This window comes from Acanthochromis polyacanthus, chromosome 3 (genome assembly GCF_021347895.1).
Source record: "Acanthochromis polyacanthus isolate Apoly-LR-REF ecotype Palm Island chromosome 3, KAUST_Apoly_ChrSc, whole genome shotgun sequence".
Taxonomy (NCBI): Eukaryota; Metazoa; Chordata; class Actinopteri; family Pomacentridae; genus Acanthochromis; species Acanthochromis polyacanthus.
In genome coordinates this window covers 20,832,487-20,856,127 of record NC_067115.1, presented here as the reverse complement: position 1 = coordinate 20,856,127, position 23,641 = coordinate 20,832,487, and the positions used below count along the sequence as shown (strand labels likewise).

General features: G+C 38.4%; 1 protein-coding gene across 1 annotated transcript in view; it reads right to left on the bottom strand.

Annotated features, from left to right (window-relative positions):
- Window positions 1–7,665: 7,665 nt before the first annotated feature.
- The window catches only part of LOC110950945 (trinucleotide repeat-containing gene 6C protein-like), a 58,811-nt gene continuing 42,835 nt past the window's right edge, over window positions 7,666–23,641 (bottom strand). Inside the window, 7 exon segments of the mRNA XM_051945787.1 lie at window positions 7,666–14,862; window positions 15,532–15,671; window positions 16,074–16,147; window positions 19,005–19,220; window positions 20,417–20,566; window positions 21,304–21,495; window positions 22,628–22,792. Of these exon segments, the coding sequence (XP_051801747.1) occupies window positions 14,514–14,862; window positions 15,532–15,671; window positions 16,074–16,147; window positions 19,005–19,220; window positions 20,417–20,566; window positions 21,304–21,495; window positions 22,628–22,792 (1,286 nt within the window). The 3' untranslated portion in view covers window positions 7,666–14,513.

Sequence of the window (23,641 nt, the reverse complement as noted above, 5' to 3'; positions counted from 1 at the left end):
CGGGAGTGATCGGACGTGGAAGAAAGCTGAAAAAGAGAAGGTTGCAGCACAAAACGTCAACTACTCCAGTCCTCCAGGGCACTTGTGTTTAGTGAGTAAGGTAAGAGCAGAAAGGGAGCTGCGACTCAGATGGGGTTCTTCCACCCAGAGAGGACCTCTTTCTGTTGTTGCTGCTACACATACTGTCCTAGTTGAGGTTTTAGGTGGAATATTCCTTTTAACCAGCCCCTCAGGTCTCTTTGAGGATTTTGGATGGAATACTCGGTTAAACCAACATTTTAGGTGCATGTCCAGGGATTTTTTGGTGGAATGTTCCTTGAAGGCCGATGTGTGAGGACCTTGTAGGTGGAATACTTCCTGAAACCAACCTTTTAGGTCAGTATTCAAAGATTTAAGGTGGAATATTCCTTTAAACCAACCTAAATTTCATGTTTTGATCATTATCAAGTGAGAAACCTCAACCCATCCTCATAATAACGTTTGAGATTTATGCTGCTGTTATTGGTTTAGTCCAGACTAAATGACAGAAATCCACAACTGTAATTTTATTTCAGAAACTCAGAGATTTCAGGTATCAAAAGGTGGTTTTCAACATTCTTTCTTAACTTTCTGCTTCAACTTTAAACTAAATTTCCTTCACTAAGCCAGCCCTCTGGACTTCCAGTAAGCTGTGTTCCTATTGGCTGTCCAGGTGGCTGCTTGGTGTTATCAGGAACACCTGAGCAGCTCAGTGTCTTCCTGCTTTATTTGTGTGCAGTCAAACATTTCGTCTGCTTCTCTTCACTGAACTGGGTTTGGATCTGTTGCTTTAGTTTGTTCTTTAGGCGTTGGCTTGCAGCTTCCAGCAGTAAAATCATCTTTAATGTGTTTCTTGGTTTGTTTTAGGGCTTTGTACTGATAGTTGTTTTAGTAAATGTGGTTCTTTAGCCACAGTTAGCACATGGTGCTAATGTGTGCAGTGATTAGTGGATTTGGTGCAGCTGAGTTGTGTCTTTATCTTGGCTGCAGTGAGTCTTTAGAGGTTTTTGGTCAGACACATCCTGTATTCTTGTGTACCAGCGTTGGTTGTCCAGAAGGTAAGAGTTCCTGTCCTGATTCTCTGTTTAAAGAGGTTCTGTGATAGGCTGCAGCAGACTTTAGCGTTTGGTTTGTGCTAGTTTGGTTTTTGTACGGTTTCATTTGGACGACTATCTTGAGGCCCCTCCGTGTGGTTTAGTGAAGTTTTTTGTAATAGTTCTACAAAGCAACCTGCAGCAGAAGAGAACTTTGAGAGTTCTTAGGAAGTTCTGGAGACCAGACTTTAGAGCAGCAGGAACATTTGTCAGCAGTTGGAGCAGGAGAAGGTGAGCTTCAGAGTAGAAATGAGAAGGAAATCTTCTTGACCAGTGTGGTGAGGTCCTGTAAGAAGAGTTTGAGCAGGTTGTGAAGAGTCTGTAGTTCTTTGGTCTGAAAGCACAACGAGTCGATTTATTAAAGGAGAAAACGGGAGATATTGTTGGTTCTTCTGTTGCTCTGTAATTTCAGTTTCCTTAACTATCAAGTTTCTATTTTAAATGATTTACTGTGTGAGCCCAAGAAGACTTCAATAAACTCCCTCCATCCCCTGGACACAACATATTTTATTACCATGTTAAATCTATTTTTTTTTATGTTTTTGAGTTTTAATCATAGTTTCAGCATATTTTTTTCCTCTTTGCTTGTTTAGTTTTGTCATCTATGATAATAATAATAATACATTTTATTTAAAAGGGCCTTTCAAAACACCCAAGGACACTGTACAGGTTTAAAAGCATAAGATAAAATTAAAACAATAAGAACAGAACAAAATAAAAATCAAGACATGGATAATATTGCTGGTGAAAGAGTGACTCATGATTGTGACAACAGAAGAATTTTCATTGCGATTTTTTTTTTTTTTAAGGTTTTACTTCATTTTGAAGGTTTGGGGTTAAAATCTTGACAGAAAAAAAAAGATTAAAGAATACATTATATTAAACAGACAAAATATTCAATTAGATAATTAAACAGAAGATACAAAATGAAATTAAACATTTTTAAACAAATATTAAACATTAAAGATGAAATATTTTACATAATTAAACATTTAAAAGTACAATTAAACAAGAATATTAAACATTTAAAAAATACAAAACATTTAAATCATTAAACCTTGAAAAAGACACACATTTAATTGAAAAAAAATAAATGTTTGATTAGAAAATTAAATCTTAAAGACAAAACTTTAAATAGGAATTAAACAGAAAATAGAATGAAGCATTTAAAAAGAAAATTAAACATGAAATGACAGAGTGACACATTTGAACTCAGTCTCATTAAAACAGACTCTAATTCGGTGTCATCCATCCATATTAAAGTGCAGATACCCAAAATGTTTGCGGTTGAGTATAGCGGGGTGTTTTATGGGTTTTTAAGGCTGATAATGATTATTAGTGAGACATTTGGAGTAGATATTCATTTACAGTAAATGAAAGTATTTAAAATCTTGGAGTTAAACTTAGAAGAACACAAACTCTGACAGAAAACTTTGTTGATGCGTTTTTGTTTTGTTTACAGATGTTAAGTTAAAGGAGTTTTATTTGTGACGTATCACCAATCAAATCACTCCAAAAGACAGAGCGACCACAGCTAGATAAAGGTTCAGAGCCAAAGTATCGCCATTTTTAAATTAATTTATTACCGTTATTACCGATTCTGACCTTCCCTGAAAATTTCATCCAAATCTATTGGTCCGTTTTGAGTAATGTTGCACACGAACAGACAGACGTACGCCGATCATCACATAACCCCGCTGTTCTTGGTAGAGTAACTTTTTCCACATTTTAGACAACATACTAAACTATGACTTTTAGTGACATTTTGGACCACATAATAAACTATGACCGTTTTTTACACAATTTAGATGACATACTAAATAAACTAGAAAAGCACTCAGAGAGTGCAGACCTCTGCCAAGGATAGAGAGGAAAACAGGAGACCCACGCAGTAAAGGATCATGAGCTGAAATCGAACCTGCATCTCTGACACAGTTCTGTTTACGAATCACCTTCTTTAACCAGTTGAGCTATCTGGACACCTTGCTTTAATTTGTTGGACAACATACTAACCTATGATGGTTTTGTCATATTTTGGCCCACATACTAAAACATACTAAGAAATTCAAAGTGATCCAGAATCCAGGATCCTTTCCGGATTGCCACCAAAATTAAATCAGCTCTTCCTCTTACCATAGTCTACATCCCCTCAAAATTTCATGTGAATCTCCCCAGGCGTTTTTGAGTTATCTTGCTAACAGACAGACAGACAGACAAACGCCAGGTGTCACATAACCTCCTTGGCGGAGGTAACTACGAGTTTTAGTGATATTTTGGAACACATACTAAACTATGACTTTTTCACATTTTGGACCACATACTAAACTATGACTTTTTTCACATTTTGGACCACAAACTAAACTATGACCTTTTTTCACATTTTGGACCACATACTAAACTATGACTTTTTTTTTTTTTTTTTTACATTTTGGACCACATACTAAACTATGATTTTTTTCACATTTTGGACCACATACTAAACTATGACTTTTTTCACATTTTGGACCACATACTAACCTATGACTTTTTTTTTTTTTTTTTTTTTTTACACATTTTGGACCACATACTAAACTATGACTTTTTATTTTTTTACATTTTGGACCACATACTAAACTATGACTTTTTTTTTTTTTTTTTTTACACATTTTGGACCACATACTAAACTATGACTTTTTTTTTTTTTTTTTTTTTTTACACATTTTGGACCACATGCTAAACTATGACTTTTTATTTTTTTTACATTTTGGACCACATACTAACCTATGACTTTTTTTTTTTTTTTTTTTTTTACACATTTTGGACCACATACTAAACTATGACTTTTTATTTTTTTACATTTTGGACCACATACTAAACTATGACTTTTTTCACATTTTGGACCACATACTAACCTATGACTTTTTTTTTTTTTTTTTTTTTACACATTTTGGACCACATACTAAACTATGACTTTTTATTTTTTTACATTTTGGACCACATACTAAACTATGACTTTTTTTTTTTTTTTTTTTTTTTACATTTTGGACCACATACTAAACTATGACTGTTTTTTTTTTTTTTTTTTTTTACATTTTGGACCACATACTAAACTATGACTTTTTTCACATTTTGGACCACATACTAAACTATGACTTTTTATTTTTTCACATTTTGGACCACATACTAAACTATGACTTTTTTCACATTTTGGACCACATACTAAACTATGACTTTTTTCACATTTTGGACCACATACTAAACTATGACTTTTTTTTTCACATTTTGGACCACATACTAAACTATGACTTTTTTTTTTTTTTTTTTTACATTTTGGACCACATACTAAACTATGACTTTTTTTTTTTTTTTTTTTACATTTTGGACCACATACTAAACTATGACTTTTTTCACATTTTGGACCACAAACTAAACTATGACTTTTTCACATTTTGGACCACATACTAAACTATGACTTTTTTTCTTCTTCACATTTTGGACCACAAACTAAACTATGACTTTTATTTTTTTCATATTTTGGACCACAAACTAAACTATGACTTTTTTTTACATTTTGGACCACATACTAAACTATGACTTTTTTTTATTTTTTTACATTTTGGACCACATACTAAACTATGACTTTTTTCACATTTTGGACCACACACTAAACTATGACTTTTTTCACATTTTGGACCACAAACTAAACTATGACTTTTTTCACATTTTGGACCACATACTAAACTATGACTTTTTTCACATTTTGGACCACACACTAAACTATGACTTTTTTCACATTTTGGACCACAAACTAAACTATGACTTTTTTCACATTTTGGATCACATACTAAACTATGACTTTTTTCACATTTTGGACCACACACTAAACTATGACTTTTTTCACATTTTGGACCACAAACTAAACTATGACTTTTTTCACATTTTGGACCACATACTAAACTATGACTTTTTTCACATTTTGGACCACATACTAAACTATGACTTTTTTCACATTTTGGACCACATACTAAACTATGACTTTTTTTTTTTTACATTTTGGACCACATACTAAACTATGACTTTTTTTTTTTTTTACATTTTGGACCACATACTAAACTATGACTTTTTTCACATTTTGGACCACACACTAAACTATGACTTTTTTCACATTTTGGACCACAAACTAAACTATGACTTTTTTCACATTTTGGACCACACACTAAACTATGACTTTTTTCACATTTTGGACCACACACTAAACTATGACTTTTTTCACATTTTGGACCACACACTAAACTATGACTTTTTTCACATTTTGGACCACACACTAAACTATGACTTTTTTCACATTTTGGACCACAAACTAAACTATGACTTTTTTCACATTTTGGACCACACACTAAACTATGACTTTTTTCACATTTTGGACCACAAACTAAACTATGACCTTTATTTCCATATTTTTTTTTTGGACAAAATTCATGATGATTTGTTTATTAAAAGAAAACTGCTCTGTAGTGTCTTTCATGGCCTCCTTTACATTATTTCATCATATGGCACGTTTTTACCACATGCTGAAAAAATCGCCTTTTTTTTCGACATGCATCGACATGCGTTTTTTTTTGGACAAAATTCGTGATGATTTTTTTCTTCAAAGAAATCTGCTCTGTAGTGTTTTTCACGGCTTTTTTTTTTAAATAATTTTTTTGACAGTTACAGTAAAGGTAGATAGGAAATGGGGAGGAGAGTACAGGGAAGACATGCAGCAAAGGGCCGCAAGCATGAATCAAACCCGGGCCACTGCGTCAGAGACCAGCCCCTGTACATGGGTCACCCGCTTAACCTGTTGAGCTATACGGGCACGCTTTCATGGCCTCCTTTACAGTATTTCATCATATGGCATGTTTTAACCACATTGAAAAACTCGCCTTTTTTTCGACATCGTATATTACAGCAGGTTTTTTTGGACAAAATTCATGATTTTTTTTCTTCAAAGAAAGCTGCTCTATAGTGTTTTTCACAGCCTCCTTTACAGTATTTCATCATATGGCACGTTTTTACGACATGTTGAAAAAAATCGCCCTTTTTTCGACATAGTACTATTGTGTTTTTTTTGGACAAAATTTGTGATGATTTTTTTCTTCAAAGAAAACTGCTCTGTAGTGTTTTTCATGGCGTCCTTTACATTATTTCATCATATGGCATGTTTTTACCACATGTTGAAAAAAATCGCCTTTTTTCCCCCACATACAACTAAACTATGTTTTTTGTCCATTTTCCGATGACATATAAATTTCTGACTTTTTTTTTTCCATTTTCAGACGACATACTAAATTATGAAGTTTTTTGTCCATTTTCGGACGACATACTAAACTATGACGTTTTTTGTCCATTTTCGGACGACATACTAAACTATGACTTTTTTGTCCATTTTCGGACGACATACTAAACTATGACTTTTTTGTCCATTTTCGGACGACATACTAAACTATGACTTTTTTGTCCATTTTCTGACGATATACTAAACTATGACTTTTTTGTCCATTTTTGGAAGACAAACTAAAATATGACGTTTTTTGTCCATTTTCGGACGACATACTAAACTATGACGTTTTTTTGTCCATTTTTGACATATGGAACTATGACTTTTTTTCATATTTTGGACCACATACTAAACTATGACTTTTTTTTCCCCACATTTTGGACCACATATTAAACTATTACTTTTTTTTCACATTTTGGACCACATACCAAATTATGACGCATTTCCATTTTTTGGACCACATACTTTACAATGATCTTTTCTTCGACACTTTCGATGACATCTTATAACGTTTTTCTCTACGTTGTTTTTTAGGCCCTTCTGTTGATTTTGTTTAATAGGTAAGTAAAGAGGAAGACCTCCAGCACAGGGTCATGAGCTGGAATCAAACCTGTGTGTCTGACATATTCATGTTTATGACTCACCCTCTCAACCAGTTGAGCTACCTGGGCACCTTTTTCCATTTGTTGGACGACATAGTAATCTATGACTTTATTTTTTATACAGCTTGGACGACATACAAACCTATGACGTTTTTGTGATATGTAATGTTACAGACTTTTATTTTGTCACAATTCCAGCGGCACAGGAAGTGTTTAACATGAAAGACGCTGCTGAAAAGTTCGAAAATCCAGTAAAGATGTATGTGACCTAAATATGTAGCAGGCGGCAGGAATGGATGGGACTCAAACACCCCACATTTTAATCATTTGTTCCTTGTATGATTTCCAATTGATGAATCAGTCAGGATGCAATCATGTGATCGTCAGTAGGTAACTGACAGTGTTCACTTGTTGTCATGGTTACAGCAACGCCGTGCTGGCAGCTATATCTTGCAATGGGAAATCTTTAACAAATCCATGGATCCAGACTACAAGCCGCATCACTGCCAAAATCTAATCTTGTGCCATTTCTGACTTCCCCTGAAAATTTTATCCAAATCCGTTTGTCTGTTTTTGAGTAATGTTTCACACAGACAGATTCACAGACAAACGTACGCCCTTCCTTGGAGTAAAAAAGGGACAAGACGCCAAGTAACAGCCAAGAAAATTTGCAATTTATTAATATAGTCCGAAAGAAGCTCCATAGTCAATGGAAACATTTTTTTTCCGGTGCATGTCTTTAACAATCACATTCTATGAGGAGAAAAAAGAACGACATTAAAAGCCACAACTTTGTATTTCAGTTACAGACATTTTTCCTTAATGTTTTTTTTTTCTTTTTCCCAAAGTAAAGAGAAAGGCAAAGGCAAAGTGCCCCCACTCCCCCACCCACCCTCCTCCCCTTAAAAAACAGACAGCCTTAAAAGTCATGGGCTTTTTCTCAGTACAACCCACAGTGCTTTAGCAGAAGGATAAGCGCTCATTGGTTAAGGATTACACAGCATGACGACGCAATGTAAAGTTTTGCTAAAACATTAGATGACGATGGGGTGGGGGGGAGTGGAAGAAATCTGAGCAAAAGACAAAAAAATAAAAAAAAAAAGTAAAACAACCCTACATCAAACCCTGAACCCCAGAGTCTGAGTCGACAAACGCCTGCAGTACAGCAGCAGGGTTTGGACTCTTCCCTCCCACTTGTGCATAGATCATGATCCTTTAAAAACCAGCTTTATTCCTCCACTTCAACCTGCCTCTGAAAACCATCTGTTACATGTTAAGAAATCTCTCAACTATTGAATACCTGTTACAGGAACAGCCATGTTAACAGACAGGAGAGATGATTTTAAAAGAAGGAAAAAAAAATAAAGAAAAAGTCTTGCACGATGCTCCTGAACTACAGGATGGAAACTTAAAAGAACAAAACATACAAATGCATTTTTGTCTTCTTGACAATCAAACCATTGATCATTGTTTAAATGTAAAGCAATTTCTACTTAGATTTCACATGTAAAGCGCTCCACTTTTCTCAAAGTTGATTCTCAGTCTTATTTGGTAAATATGTAACTTGCTACGAACATTTTTTGTTGTTTTAAAGAAACAATGGTACTTTCTATATTCTGTTAAACTCAAACTTCAGTGCTTGCTTGGAGTTTAATAGTTTTCAGTTGCTTTTTTTTTTTTTCACACAAACATTAAACCAAGAAATGATGGAGTTGGTATCTGGAACCCTGGCCTTCCTGAGACAAAATCCACATCTTTTATGAGTGTGCAAGATAGTGAGCAAACTGCATTGCAGTATTACAGAAGTAATAAAATCACAACTTGATACATACAGAGATAGTCTATCGACACTGAAAGAGAAATCAAAAATTGAAATATGACACAACACTGATCAATCCCAGAGTTCTGAAAGTAGCATAAATCTTCATTTTGCAAGATTTTCATGTCCATTTTTGATGGAAGATTAAATTTGTCCTTTTTGTTTAAACAACATTCCTGTTATAAATTCCTATTTCCTTGAACTTCAGACAAATGAAATGCTTGTAAACGACAGGTGGCTTTTGCAAAACAAAAACAGAAAAGATAGGCACCTCTGAAATGAGTCTTGTAACAAACTCACCTCCCACACTTTCCACTATCCCTTTCCATTTCTCCATGAAGTTAACGTCGGGATTACTAGTCCTTCTACAGCTATCTATGGCCACAGTTCTTTGTTGTTGTTTTTTTTGCCTTTTTTTGTTTTTTACTTTTTTTAGTACTTCTTTCTTTTTTAATTTTTTTTAATCTACATTGTTTTTGTATAATTGGAACAAAATGGTGCAATACTTAATGATAATCCTTGTCTTGGATTATTCCACAATAAAAGCCACTATAAGGTAGATAAACTTTTTACAGATAGAATGAAAAAAAAGTCCTTGAGTAAACATGTACACGTGAATTGTCACCATCGCCCCTCCGTACTTAGACTCGTTTACCTACGATTAGCTGAGTGAGGGGTAGAAGACACTCAGTGCAACGTTAGAAGAAAACAATGTCTATCAGAATAGTTTTTGACAGAACGACCAAAAAAAAAGAAGTAAAAACAGACACAAAATATAACACACTGAGTGGAACCTAACAGCAGGCCATGTGCCCTGTACACACAGTTTCTTGAGCACGCATTCATACAAACATCTGACTCTCAAGCACACATCTAAGATGACTTTTTTTTTCAAACATTTTGTATTTGTAACTTAATGCATTACATATTTGATATTCTCTAAAAGCCCCTAAGTGTACCTGTCAGATGGAGAGAACAAAAAATAAGAATTACTGACTTCACATTATGTTATTGGCGCTCCATGATTCAAGTATTTCTGTTCAATATTTTGTTTAGTTTTGATATGTTTGTGATTTTTTTTTCATCAACTGGGTAAAATATGCATTAAACCAGGTGATTCACGTTGGGCTTTTAGACAGGCTAATTAACAAACAAATACACACATATACAGTACAAGCACTTCAGAGTACTGTAATATGTCATCAAAACCAGAACGTGCATATCCAACTCCGTATACGAAAGACGCAGCTTTCAGTCAATCAAGTATCAGTTTACACCCGACCCAAATTCTTTCCTTTGTATCACTTATTTGCGGGGAAAATACATATTGCTCATTTTCAGTTGTATTAAACCAAGACCTTTCAAACAAAAATGAAAAGTTTGAGGTTACGATCCAAGAAGTCTGAAGAGGTGATACCACACACCGTACTCACAGTATATATATATATATTTATATGCGGTGTATACATATATACTGCTATCTAGAACAGAGCTGTAGAGAGGAGAGCCTCTCGATGCTGGTGCAGCATGGGAAACCCCCTTCACTGTCAGGGTTCTCCAGTTAGTACAGGATGCTGGGAGGTCCTCGGCTATTGGGTCTGTCTGAGCTTGGATCAAGGCAGTTACAGAAACAGGCAATAGTGATTTTTGCTTGTGTGCTGCAGGACTGCAAGTCCTGAAAGGTAGCCTTTTCCCGTTTTCTTGTATTTTTTTTTAATAACTTTTTTTTTTTTAAGACTTTATACCTCTTGAAATGTGCCTCTCCCGTCCTGCTGCTGCAGAACTGGAGAGTGAGGCTGATACAGTGGGCCCAAGCCATCTGGGTCTGTGGAAATGTACAGTTCAGTGGGCCCGCTTTGAGCAGGACACAAACATAAAACGAGATAAATACAGCATCCACAAAAAGGCACCCCGGCCACCGCTCTACTCCGTTAGATGGTGGTAGTAGAGGCCGATGACCGGAGACGTTTCAGCTAGAAGTGCAGAGCTTTAACATATTATAGATCTTTTTTTTTTCCATTTAGATTTTTTAGCATTTTTAAGATTTTTATGTCAAACTTCATAAAAATGACGTTAAAATGCGATTTCATTTTTGGTTTTAAAAAAATATGTACCCGGGATTACCCATCATCAACTGTGCACTGTAGCAAACTGGAACCCCCAACTGAGTAAAGATTTTCTCCTTAGCATGGGGCATTCCCCACAAAAGCATAAAAAAATCTCAGTCATTCCAGGGTGTGATGCTGCCGCCCTTCTGTTTGATCCCTCCTGTCCCCCGCTGCACCCTCCGCAAAGGTTATCAAAGCTCCTCCGAACAGGTAACAGAAGCGCTCTTTATAAAGATACAGTATGACACAGCAAATTTATATTGGCACAATATGTTGGCATCTTTTACATGCAATAATATCCCCCCAAACAGTAACAATAGGCCACCTGTTAGGAAAAGGATTCAATACCAGCCTTTCCCCTTCCAATAAGGATTCAGTTTCGAGGCATGAGGTCTGTACATATTGTTGCACAGATGGCCTTTAAATTTAAGACTATGCTCTCACAGTAGAAAGGACAGATACGGAGAGCTGCATCTCATACTTGGTATCATCAACTCCCCTACCCTGAGATCGAGCTGGACAGAAGTGTCTTCAGCGCAGAGAGAAAAGGCCGACCTATGATAAAGTGTTCTGACTTTAGTATCTGACAGTGTTCTGGTGGCTTAGCCTGACTTTACAGAAACTGCGGCCATTTTGACGTGCTGACAGGAGAGCACGGGGGACAATTGGTGTGCCACGATGGGAACGCCAAGCTCTGGGAGGAGTGCTCATTCCCGAGTCAGGTCTGGCATGCTGTAAAGGGCCCCAGCCTCTAGTCTTTTGCATAGAAACAGATACGAGGGCCTGTTGGTGCCTGGTCAGGGGAGGGCTACTGGGTCTGGTTGAGGTGGAGGAGGAGAGGAGGTTATAGCGTAGCAGCTAGGCAAAGGGCAAGGGGGGACAGCCTGCGGGCAGGCGGAGCAGCTCAGAGCGACAAACACCCACATCCCTGTCTGAGACACCGTCATTTTTTTTTTTCTTGTTTTGTTTTTTCTTACACATCTCAAGTTACTACCTAGAAGTACTACAGAATACTGTCAAACACAAAAGCATGATCAGTTAAAAACAAATAGACAATCAATAACGGTCTGTAGTATTGATCCTCATTTTGCATTCAATACACAGGATGAACATACAGAGGCACCTCTGACCAAAGTGTTTCTGCATATGAACAGTGAAGGGCTAGTTCAGCAGCCAGTATTTTGTAGACCACTGCATGTAGACAAAAACAACAATATAACACATTGAGAAAAAAATAAAGTCAAATGATCTTTTTCAAAAAATACAAAGTACAACTGGCAAAAATTCCAGAAATATGACTATTACTTCTTCCAGCTAAAGTGATCTTTGTGTCAAAGAACTGAGAGATGGGGGGAGAGGGCAGGACGACAGCAGGGTCGAGTGGTGGTGGGCCCCCAGTGGAGATGCCGCGTGTGGCAGAGAACCGTGATTGGTCAGTCCTGGAGGAGCTGTTTTTCTTGCCAGACTGAGGAAGGGTCAAGTGGAGCCCAGGAGGAAGTGCTGTGCTGTGGGGCTGCCGCCTGACACCCAGGAGACCACAGCAAAGAGGCACTCAGTGGACACTCCCCCACCCCACCCCACCCCACTCTGACTCACCCACTGACTGACTGGGTGACTGGCCAGCGGGTGTCAGAGACAGCTGACATTGCAAGTCTAGTGCCTCCAAACAGAACAAGGCTAACGATTTTGGAGTAACAGTGATATTCACTTTGATATAGTTCAAAGAAGGAAAAAAAAATGAGACTGCAGTTTTTTTCCCCCAAAGTCCAATGGTACATTTCAGTTTTGTTTCCCTTCATCCTGCTACCAGAGGAACAACGCCACACACATTTCCATGGAATAGATACAGTACATAAGAGCTTTTTTTTTTCCGTTTTCAATGTTTTTGCTGCTCCTTTTTTTTGATTTATTGGATTGCAGTTGAAGCGATTTGCTCTTCATAAGTGCTATGATAAAACCCTTTGAATTTATAAAAGTCTTAGTCTCTTCTGTTTGTACAGTACCAAACGCAAGGAACACTCGTAGGTCTACTGCATTAGGAGAAACCCCTCTTATTTGGTATTGTGCCAGATACCCAGGACCATCCAATCCCACTGTGGTTTCAGTCTCTGTTGGGTGTGGCTGTGGCACGCAGAGAGGAAGTGTGCATTGTTGTGTACCCAGTGTCACTTTTCAGTACAGTTTGCCGCATGCACACTTCAACAGCTGCTTCTTCCTCTTTGCAGATTTTTCCCAACAGTTTCAGAGAGATTGGTGGCCTGGAAGGAATCCAAGTTTTGAAAAGGGGTAAGGTGTTTTGAAGTTCCAAAGTCTTTTTGCTGAAATCAGCAACGATCAAAAAACATAACGGTTTCCGGTGGACATCGAGTATGGACGGAAAAAAAGGTCTATGGTGTATATTGCACAATGTAACTCTAAAGAAAAATTGCGTTTTTTTTTTTAAACTCTGAAAATTGGCTAGCCATAGTGGCTGCTGGGCTTCATAACAAATCGGACAATAGAAAATTCGACAAAGCACCAGTAAACACCTGGGTTCCAAGTTAAGGTGACCAGAAGGATCTGGGCTTGAAGATGTCAATGATTAGGTGCCACCGGACATACATAACCATAGAAAGCAAACACACGCAGCATGGTTGACAAATAATTCTCTCTCAGCTTATCTGTTGTGATAGATGTCAAAAATCTGCTTAGATTTCAACCTAAAAAAAGAGAACATTTTACAGCTGTGTCAATCCCTTTGAGACAAATGAAAAGAATTAAGCAGATGATTGGTAGTGCCAGTCACGTGGCTCGGCCTTCTTACTGCCCAGTGACCGCGTTGGTCACCAGTCATGTCCTGTACCACTTGCTGGCTCAGAGGTGAAACTGTGCAAGATTTCAGCTATTTCTTCAGTTAGAAAACAAACTAAAAAAGGCGGCTTAAGAAGGACCTGGGCCAGAGAGCACTTAAGGCTAATATTAGTGCTGAGAAACAAACATGAACATAACTAGTAAAGGTATTTGAACAACATCATTGGCCATGGATATGCTGGGAATGGTCACTTTAAGTCTTATTTTGGGATGATTTTTTTTGTTGTTTTTTGGAGGGAAAAGGAAAGTCTCAGATGGCAGCTTTGATTGCTTCTCCTAAAAACACTTCACACAGAATGTAATGTATACTGATGGAAAACTAAAAACACTTCAAAGGTTCCTTTGTGTTGCGTCTCATTTCAGTTTTTTTTTTCAGATGATGCATTTCAAAAATACCAAAAGGAAAAGAAAAGTATTTTTTTTCCTCAAAAACGGTAAACCAAACAAACAAAAAAAGGACCAAAGTAAAACAGAAGCACTGAGGTCTGCAGTCTGTGTGGTAGGGACCCCAGTCTTCTGATTCACAATTCACAGTTCAAAACAGTTCAAATTGATACTGATTATCGCCACATGATTTGCTTGGGTTTTGCTCCTGTTCATAATGAATTTTTTTTTTGTTTTGCGCTTCTTTTTTTTTTTTTCTTTTCCCCACCCCACCCTCCACCATTAGCTTACATGACGAGGTGGCGGTGGGTTGGTTGGTTAGTGTATCGTGGCATCATCCTACATGGACTCCCCACTCAGCAGATCTCCAGGCAACAGGGTGTTAATGGGAGTGGGGCTCCCAATCACACGGGCGTCCTCTCCACTAGGCGGCCCCCACAGGCTGGAGTACTGTGGCACCCCGCCCCACAGCAGGTCGCCTCCGCTGGTCTTGCCTCCACCGGCACCGCTGCTCCACTGGCCAATAGAGTGGGACTGCGCTGCTCCGCCCATCCGGCTTTGATTGGTTCCTGGGTTGGCCTGCCAGCTCGTGGTGTTTGCCCCTAGCGACTGGCCTTGTGCAAAGAAGCGGTTCACCTCCTCCTCACCGGCAAACTCTGCCAGGATTGTGGTGTTTCCAAGCACACACCTTACAGGACAAAAGAGAAAAATCCTTGGTTTATAATCTAAATTGTATTTGAAAACATAAGAACTTATTGGCTGTGACAATGACGAACATAAAACAAATGCCACTGTTCTATTTCAGGGCTTCACATCGTCATTAGAATTTGCTACGTGCTGCTGTAACCACATATCATGCTGCTGATAATGAGAAGTGGGTCACACGTCTTGTGTTTTGTTTCCATGACAACCAGCAGCAGTGGGTGTCACGATAAGCTACACAAAATTAGGGACACTTGCGACATTTCGAGAAACATCACAGCAAGTGTGCATCTACGCTGGCTCCACAGCAGTCTTCTCCCCCATGAAGTAATTAAAATAATCCCTGTAATTCTAATGCACAGCTGACTACAGCATGACTCTCCACCTCCTCTTCCATGTGACTGTCCAGATCCAAAAATAACAGTTAGCTTTTGTTCAGAAAGCTAAACTGTTCTCAGTGGGGACACATGAAAAGAAAAACAGGAACATGGAGTTTTCCTGAAGTGTTCCCCATTGTCTTTCTCTGTTATAACTGCTTCCTTTTCATAGCAAAAGGGCAGCGCGAGTGAAGAGAAAAAAAAAATGCTGAAATTATGTTAAGTTTCAGTTTTCAACGCCCATTTTGGCTGATCAAAGTGACTTTGCCAAGGCTTACATGTGCAGGGACTTCTGGGCCTTGGCAGCTTCGTCCTTGGAGCTGTAGCGCACCACAGCGTTCCCCTGGGTCAGGTTGAGATGGAATGTGATCAGGGGGCCATGCTGCATGCACAGCGTCCGCAGAGTAGAACCATCAATCTGAGGTGCAAAACAGAATTTTAAAAAAAATGCTATTAGAACCAATATCTGAATTTATTCGTGTGTTTTTTGTTGTCGTTAATTCTTCTCACACACTGTCTGCTCTTTTTAATTTGTGATTTATTTATTTTTGGTCTTTTTTCATTTCACTTTCATTTCTTTCACTCTCCAAATATATAAATAACATGCAAGCACTTTAATTTAAACTGCATTATACTATTTGTTCCATTCTGAGTGCCCTGCCCTGAAGTAATCAGACCAATCATTTCATGATTGTTTTTGCTTTGTTTCTTTCAAATATGACCTCCACGGGCAAATTTATCTTTAAACAAATTTACATTTTGGCTCTACTCAATACACTGTGGCTTCCATCTACCAAAAATAGCAGAACAGAGTGCATACTTGTGGGGTGAGATTCCTCAGCACCAGCCAGCTGCTGGTCCTGTTTGAGCTGTCAGTACTCCATGTGGTTCCCTCTGTAACAGAAATGCAAACAGTCAAATACACACGTGGACAAAATTGTTGGTACCCCTCAGTTAAAGAAGGAAAAACCCACAATTCTCACTGAAATCACTTGAAACTCACAAAAGTAACAATAAATAAAAATTTATTGAAAATTAAATAATCAAAAACAGCCATTACTTTTGAATTGTTGATTAACATAATTATTTAAAAAAAACAAACTAATGAAACAGGCCTGGACAAAAATGATGGTACCTCTATAAAAGATTGAAAACTATTTGACCAGAGTGACATGATTAACTCAGGTGTGTCATTTAATTGACATCACAGGTGTTTCCAAACTCATAATCAGTCAGTCTGCCTATTTAAAGGGAGACAAGTAGTCACCCTGCTGTTTGGTGAAAAGGTGTGTACCACACTGAACATGGACAACAGAAAGCGAAGGAGAGAATTGTCCCAGGACATCCGAAAAAAAATTATAGACAAACATCTTAAAGGTAAAGGCTATAAGACCATCTCTAAACAGCTTGAAGTTCCTGTGACAACAGTGGCTCATATTATTGAGAAGTTCAAGACCCACGGGACAGTAGCCAACCTCCCTGGACGTGGCCGCAAGAGGAAAATTGATGACAAATTGAAGAGACGGATCGTTGGAATTGTATCCAAAGAGCCCAGAGCAACCTCCAAAGAAATTAAAGGTGAACTCCAAGGCCAAGGTACATCAGTGTCAGATCGCACCATTCATCGTTGTTTGAGCCAAAGTGGACTTCATGGGAGACGACCAAGGAGGACACCACTGCTGAAAAAAACTCATAAAAAAGCCAGACTGGAATTTGCAAAAATGCATGTTGACAAGCCACAAAGCTTCTGGGAGAATGTCCTTTGGACAGATGAGACCAAACTGGAGCTTTTTGGTAAGGCACATCAACTCTATGTTCATAGACTCAAAAACCAAGCATACGAAGAAAAGAACACTGTCCCTACGGTGAAACATGGAGGAGGCTCAGTAATGTTTTGGGGCTGCTTTGCTGCATCTGGCACAGGGTGTCTTGAAAGTGTGCAAGGTACGATGAAATCTGAAGACTATCAAGGCATTCTGGAGAGAAATGTGCTGCCTAGTGTCAGAAAGCTTGGTCTCAGTCGCAGGTCATGGGTCTTCCAACAGGACAACGATAAAAAACACACAGCCAAAAACACCCAAGAATGGCTGAGAGAAAAGCGTTGGACTATTCTAAAGTGGCCTTCTATGAGCCCAGATCTGAATCCCATTGAACATATGTGGAAGGAGCTGAAACATGCCATTTGGAGAAGACACCCATCAAACCTGAGACAACTGGAGCTGTTTGCTCATGAGGAGTGGGCCAAAATACCTGTTGACAGCTGCAGAACGCTCATTGACAAATACAGAAATCGTTTAATTGCAGTGATTGCCTCAAAAGGTTGTGCAACAAAATATTAAGTTATGGGTACCATCATTTTTGTCCAGCCCTATTTCATTAGTTTGTTTTTTTAAATAATTATGTTAATCAACAATTCAAAAGTGATGGCTGATTTTGATTATTTAATTTTCAATAAATTTTTATTTATTGTTACTTTTGTGAGTTTCAAGTGATTTCAGTGAGAATTGTGGGTTTTTCCTTCTTTAACTGAGGGGTACCAACAATTTTGTCCACGTGTGTATGATGTTTAGTAGTAACCACTTTAATGCAAGAAAGTAATATTGTTCTGCAATACTGTCCCTACAAGCTGGTCTTCAAGGTTAGATATAGAATAAGAAGTCTGGATGCCTTTTATTTTCATAAGCACTGGGCCAGTGCAAAGCGACAGTCATAGTAACTTTATGACATAATTCCCTGGCAAAGTGTTACTTTCAAAATATAATTTCCTGTGAAATCATGCGTGCTAAATTTTATTTGCTACTGTGATGCATTTACAGGAAGGCCAGGTAGCTCTGGGCTCGAGGTCTTGGAGTTCAACCGCGGAGTTAACTGTGGCACCTTCCACCGATAGTTATCTACTTCTATACACAATTTTCGTCTTCGCTGTTGAAAGTAGTCTTCCCCTTCTGCTGCATGACGGTTGACATTTCTCGTCAAAACAAGGTCACGTATGTGATCATTAAATGTGGTTTCTTTAACAGTCAGTAAACCTCAAGATGTCAGTTTAGCAGGGTGTGTTCAGCTAGCGTATAAAGCGAGCGCTGTGACTGCACAGTCGCAGCTGTCAGCAACACCACACCTATGCATCTTCAGTCACATTTGTGTTTGATGGGTGTGAAACTGATCGCGGTGAGTGATATCTGTGCTTAACTTCAGTATAAATCCACTGAAACTTACTGATTTATTCTCACAGTAAAAAACAGATGCTGAAAATGGTTTCAGTTTGGCAAATTTTGAACAATTCTTAGTCTATTCTGATAAAGTAACTGTGATAAGGCAATGCTGTGAAAACAGAAGCACTTGCTCAAAGGGAACCATTTGTTCAGTTTCTCTGTATTAAGATATTTTAAGGTTTTAAGGTTACTATTTGTAGTTTCTTGAGATGTCTTATCTTGCATATTAGGTCTATGTAAACAAAACTGAATTTAACAATAAAGTATGTCTTGAGACCTTAGTAAAGAACGGACCAAAGAGAGACCTGGGATTCAAGTGTTTATACACTTAGTAATGTACAGAATTTATTTGAGCAGACTATGGTAAACAAGTTTTGCAAAGTTTTTGACTATTTTTTGTTTCTGTCATATCTTGCTTTAAGAAGCAGTTAAAACTTTAGATCAGTTGAAAAGTATGGTGGAATGGTGCATGAGTTCCTAAATGCGAGAGTTTCACACCAAATTTTAATAATGGGCATTTAATCAAAATAAGTGCTCACCAGAGGAGTAGGAGCCGCTCCAACCTTGGGCCAAGCCCAGTGAGTTTCCTCCCCATGTGGAGGAGGGCTTGTTGTTGGTGAGGCCTGGTGGGGGCCGGGATGGTGCTGTGGTGTTGCGCGGCCCCTGAGGGACTTTCCACAGCTCGTGGGACAGAGAGGCTTGGCTCTGAGAGATGGGTCCTGGGGACCAGGTGGATTTCAGGTCAGACAGTTTACCTATAAACAAAGGAAAGGTGCAGAGAGAGAGGACGGGTACGGGAAGACCACGTTATAGACACGATGTAGATGTAACACGTTACAGCCTCTATGCACAAAATTGGAATATTTGGACTCTTCTAGTGCGAGCTTTAAAAAGTGGAAACAAAGAGGCAAATAGCATTTTTTTTTTAAAGAATTAAAATGGAATATTTATGTTTCAAAAGTTCTAAAAGAATTTAACCATAATACACAGTAAATGACTGTTTACATAGGGTGTGAGAGAAAACCAGGTCTACTGTCCCCTTAGAGAAGACTGGAACTGTTCTCAATGTCTTTCTCTCAAAAAATATTTAAGCAGTTCTTCTAAAAAGGTTGACACCGAGTTCACTACAAACTCTGTCTTTTGAAAATTTAACCAAAAGACGCTTAAATAATAGTTTAGAAATGCACAACAGCTGTTTAAAAAAAAAATCACATCACATAACATTCATACAGAATAATTCTTCCTGAATTCCTTTCTTCAAGCACACACACAACACACAGGGTGTGCACAGTCATCACAACTAGCTGGGTGAGGCTTGTTTTGTTTTTTGTGGGTTTGTTCAAAAAGGCACAGATGGTTGAGGGTCACTTTGAGGCTGCTATCTTAGTTTTGGTAAAGTTGTGGTGTATAGGCACTGAAGGAACAGGTTAAGGTGTGACTTGGAGTACAAAAGGTCATAAATACAGGTCAGGGGTTGGGTAAGGTTCAAGATAAGTAGAAACCCGTAAACAGTGGGGTGTAAGGGCTGTCATATGGGTGAGGAAAGGTTTCGCAGGTCCACACATGGGGGGAAGACACTCTGGATGTGTACCTGAGCCGTCTCCATCACAGGACGACAGACTGAAAGAGCTAGAGTAGCCACTGACTGGCCAGTCACTGCTGGCTGGAGGCAGAGAGCCATTCAGAAGCGGAGAAGCTGGGGAAGTGGCTATATGGTCGTAGAGATAACAGTGTAGTGAGCAGAAACGGACATGAAAAACAAAACAGGCAAGTTCATGTATGCATCAGTGTAAGCACATGATGTTGGAGTTTGTGATGCAACAGAGATCACGACACAGATCAATTGTGGAAGTGATCTTGAATTTACATTTGATTCACTTGAAACAGAATCATTTTCTTTTCTAAAGGGTTACTGGTTGTACTGATACTTGTGGCCCTGCTTCCTTCATACCTCCATTCCTGTCTCGCAGCAGGTATCGGTTGACGTCATGGATGTTGGTGTTGATGGTGGGACCGCTAGGCACGCTGCCAGGGGTCATATTGGGGTCATTCTCAGGGTCAATGTTTTGAAGGCCCTTCCATGGCACCCCTGGACAGAACTCTGGAACATACAAATTGGGTCAAATGGAGCATCACTGAAATAACAATATCAGATTTTAAGGAACTTCAGAAGTGTCATCTCATGACTTTACCACAGTTTAAACAACTAATAAGCACATCCTGTAAGACACTGCTTCCCTCAGAATTGTTCAACTGAAACTACTGCAGAAAAGATTTTTTTTTAAAAAAAAAAATAGGCACTTCCTTGTTATAGCTGCATTGTGTTCTGAACTCATATTGGCTTTCATGCACGTATGAGAAACCTATAAGGACAGCCTAAAAATACATGGTCCAAAGCCCAGAATATGTCTATCTACCTCTTCCTCTATATTTACTTGTAGATTCATTACCTGCTGCTGAGAAGAAAGCCACTGTCATTGTTTTAGCAACATCTGTGCTTTTCTTACAATGGCGAGTCAAAATGTCTGCTGTTAAAAAGGCTGTATTCCTAGCTGCTGGCAAATTCAAAGCAAGTCAATTTGAATTCTTTGCAGTCAACTCAGTACTGACTGTAGCCTTCTAACTGCTCCCCCCAAATAGTTTTGACCATAATAAATGCAATTTGTAACTCTGACAAAAACTGCACTGCTAGCACAAAAACTAATAAGATCCAAAGCTGAAGAAAAGAGCAACTACAGTAAACTGAACAAACAAATGCAAGGAAAGTAAGAGAAAAGCTAGTTATAAGTTGACTGTAGTTGTAAAGGAGCTTTAAAACAATTTGTATCTCATCCTCACCTGGGGGCCAGTTAATGTTGGTTCCATTGGAGATCTTTTCATTAGGGCTCTTTCCCTGGCCCCAGCTATCAGGGGGCACCAGGGGGCTGGTGGGGGACTCAGAGCTGGAGATTAGATTGTAAGGGCTGTATGAGTCCTCCATCTGGGGAGGCTTCCCTGGAGGGACCAGGGAAGAGGCAGCAGATATGGCACCTAGCATATATAAAAAGAAAAAATAGGAGACCCAGTTAAACTTAGGGACACTCTGAGGTATGAGAATATAATTAATGGCAACAATTTCAAATATTCAAGTGAGAAAGCAATGTAAAATACAACCACACAGGAGTCATTATCATTCTGTTCAGCGTCAAACTCTTAACTTGATCTTTTTCAAATCATCAGCTACTGCCAAAGCCAAATTATCAACACTATCATTTCAGCTAATATCTGAACTAATGTGATGTCTATGATAAGCTTAACTGTATGTATACTGATTCTCAGAATGTCTTTTAAGGCCGCCAACACATCTTTCCATGGCGTGAGAAAATTAATGACACTTAATAACAAGCATGTGGAAGACAGATTCTTATCCAAGTATACGATTACAGACAGGCTGTTAGGAAAAAAGCACAACCTGATGATATCTTAAATGTCAAAATGGAAAGTGAAGGAGTTGAATATTTTTGTCAGTTAATCATCAATCATAATTTTGGAAGGTGGCCAGAATTATTCAGTTGTGCTCAGTGAGAATGGAAATGTACATATTTCAGTGGTACCAAACTGATATAAATATGCAAATGCATTTTCTGTAATTATGGTAATATATGTGTATATATATATATATATATATATATATATATATATATATATATCACAGATCAAATTATATTCTAGGGCCTAACATATGCGTGTTCATAAGCAAAAATTTGTGGTGTCAAAGAGCTTAAGCAGACTGAGTGACATGGCATTGCTGTGGGCGGCATTCTAACACCTCGGATAAGTGTTTTTGGCGATTCTTTGACGAGAATGAGCTTGTAGTCAGAACGTGTGAAAAAAAACAAGACTTGAAAGATACAAGCGACAACAAGCTAGTGTCAGTTGCGAGTTTCTAATCTGGAAAACAAATCAGAGAGGCTGTAATGTTTCAGCAATATCACTTTGATCATTACGCATGTGTAAAACGTGTACCTCAATTTAAAATGGCATGGGAATTTATGCATGTAATATCATAACATATGCCCATGTAAAACTCAAGTTCTAAAGTTGGTTATATCTCTCACCATTTACTTGAGTAATCTGTAGGGGTGTGTGCATGCTTGCCTCCCTGTGTGTTTCTGCAACGCACCGTGTTTATTGAGGTTGTTCTCCAAATTTGAAGAGTTGCCAGAGAGGTTGTCCATGGAGTTGGAGTGTGTCCACTGGGACAGGCGAGATTGGGGCTGAGGGGGCTCCTTCAGGGACAGACCCCCAACCTCCATGCAGTTTACATTCATGTTTGGATTCAGTCCAGCTACACACAAAACACAAGAATAGCTCCTTTATATCCTTTGGGACAAATCCAGTAACACAGCTCAAAAGAAAATTGGAAAAACACATTACCACCACACTTTCTACTAGCAGACATACATCAATTTAAACAAAGAATTCCGTATTAAGCTGCAGTCAATTCCAGCCATTTTCAGTACAAAAAAAAAAAATCGCTAATATTCTATTTGTAAATAAAAAATATGACGAGAAATACAGGGAATATTGGACGGGCATCGCGAGGTGCATTTCCTTGAAAACGACCGATTTGTGGATTATATACCGACTTCAGGACATGTTTTGGACAAAATAGTTTACTGGCTTGTGTCGTCTGGATTATTGTCTAAAAGGTTGAATTATGGCCGTTTTTTGTGGAATATTTTCATCTGTGTGTAATAATGAACCCGGAAATGTGAGTCGCGCTGTGTGCGTTGAAGCCGTGTATAGAGAACGGATGGATGGATATTCGTTTTTTGTCGGACAAATGTGTTTTTCTCACCCGCTGTGGTAATCACATCTGAAAGTGGTTTATACCGGCGGATTCATGAGAATCTAAGCTTTCCATCGGCGTATAGTGTTTGTATAATCGCGTTTGCAGCCTTCGGACATTCTTGAAATTCCTATGCAAATTAGTAGGTGTACCGCCGGCGGGACACTGAAGTTTAACGGGTTAACAAATAATTGATTAAGTTTTTGATATAGTGGCTATTGCTGATATTACTATTGTTGTCAGACACTGGAGGGAAGCATCTGTAATGCATGCATGCATGTTTTAGCTTTACTAGTGGTTCACATAGTGTATGTAAGCCTTGCACGCTGCCCCTGCAGATCCTAT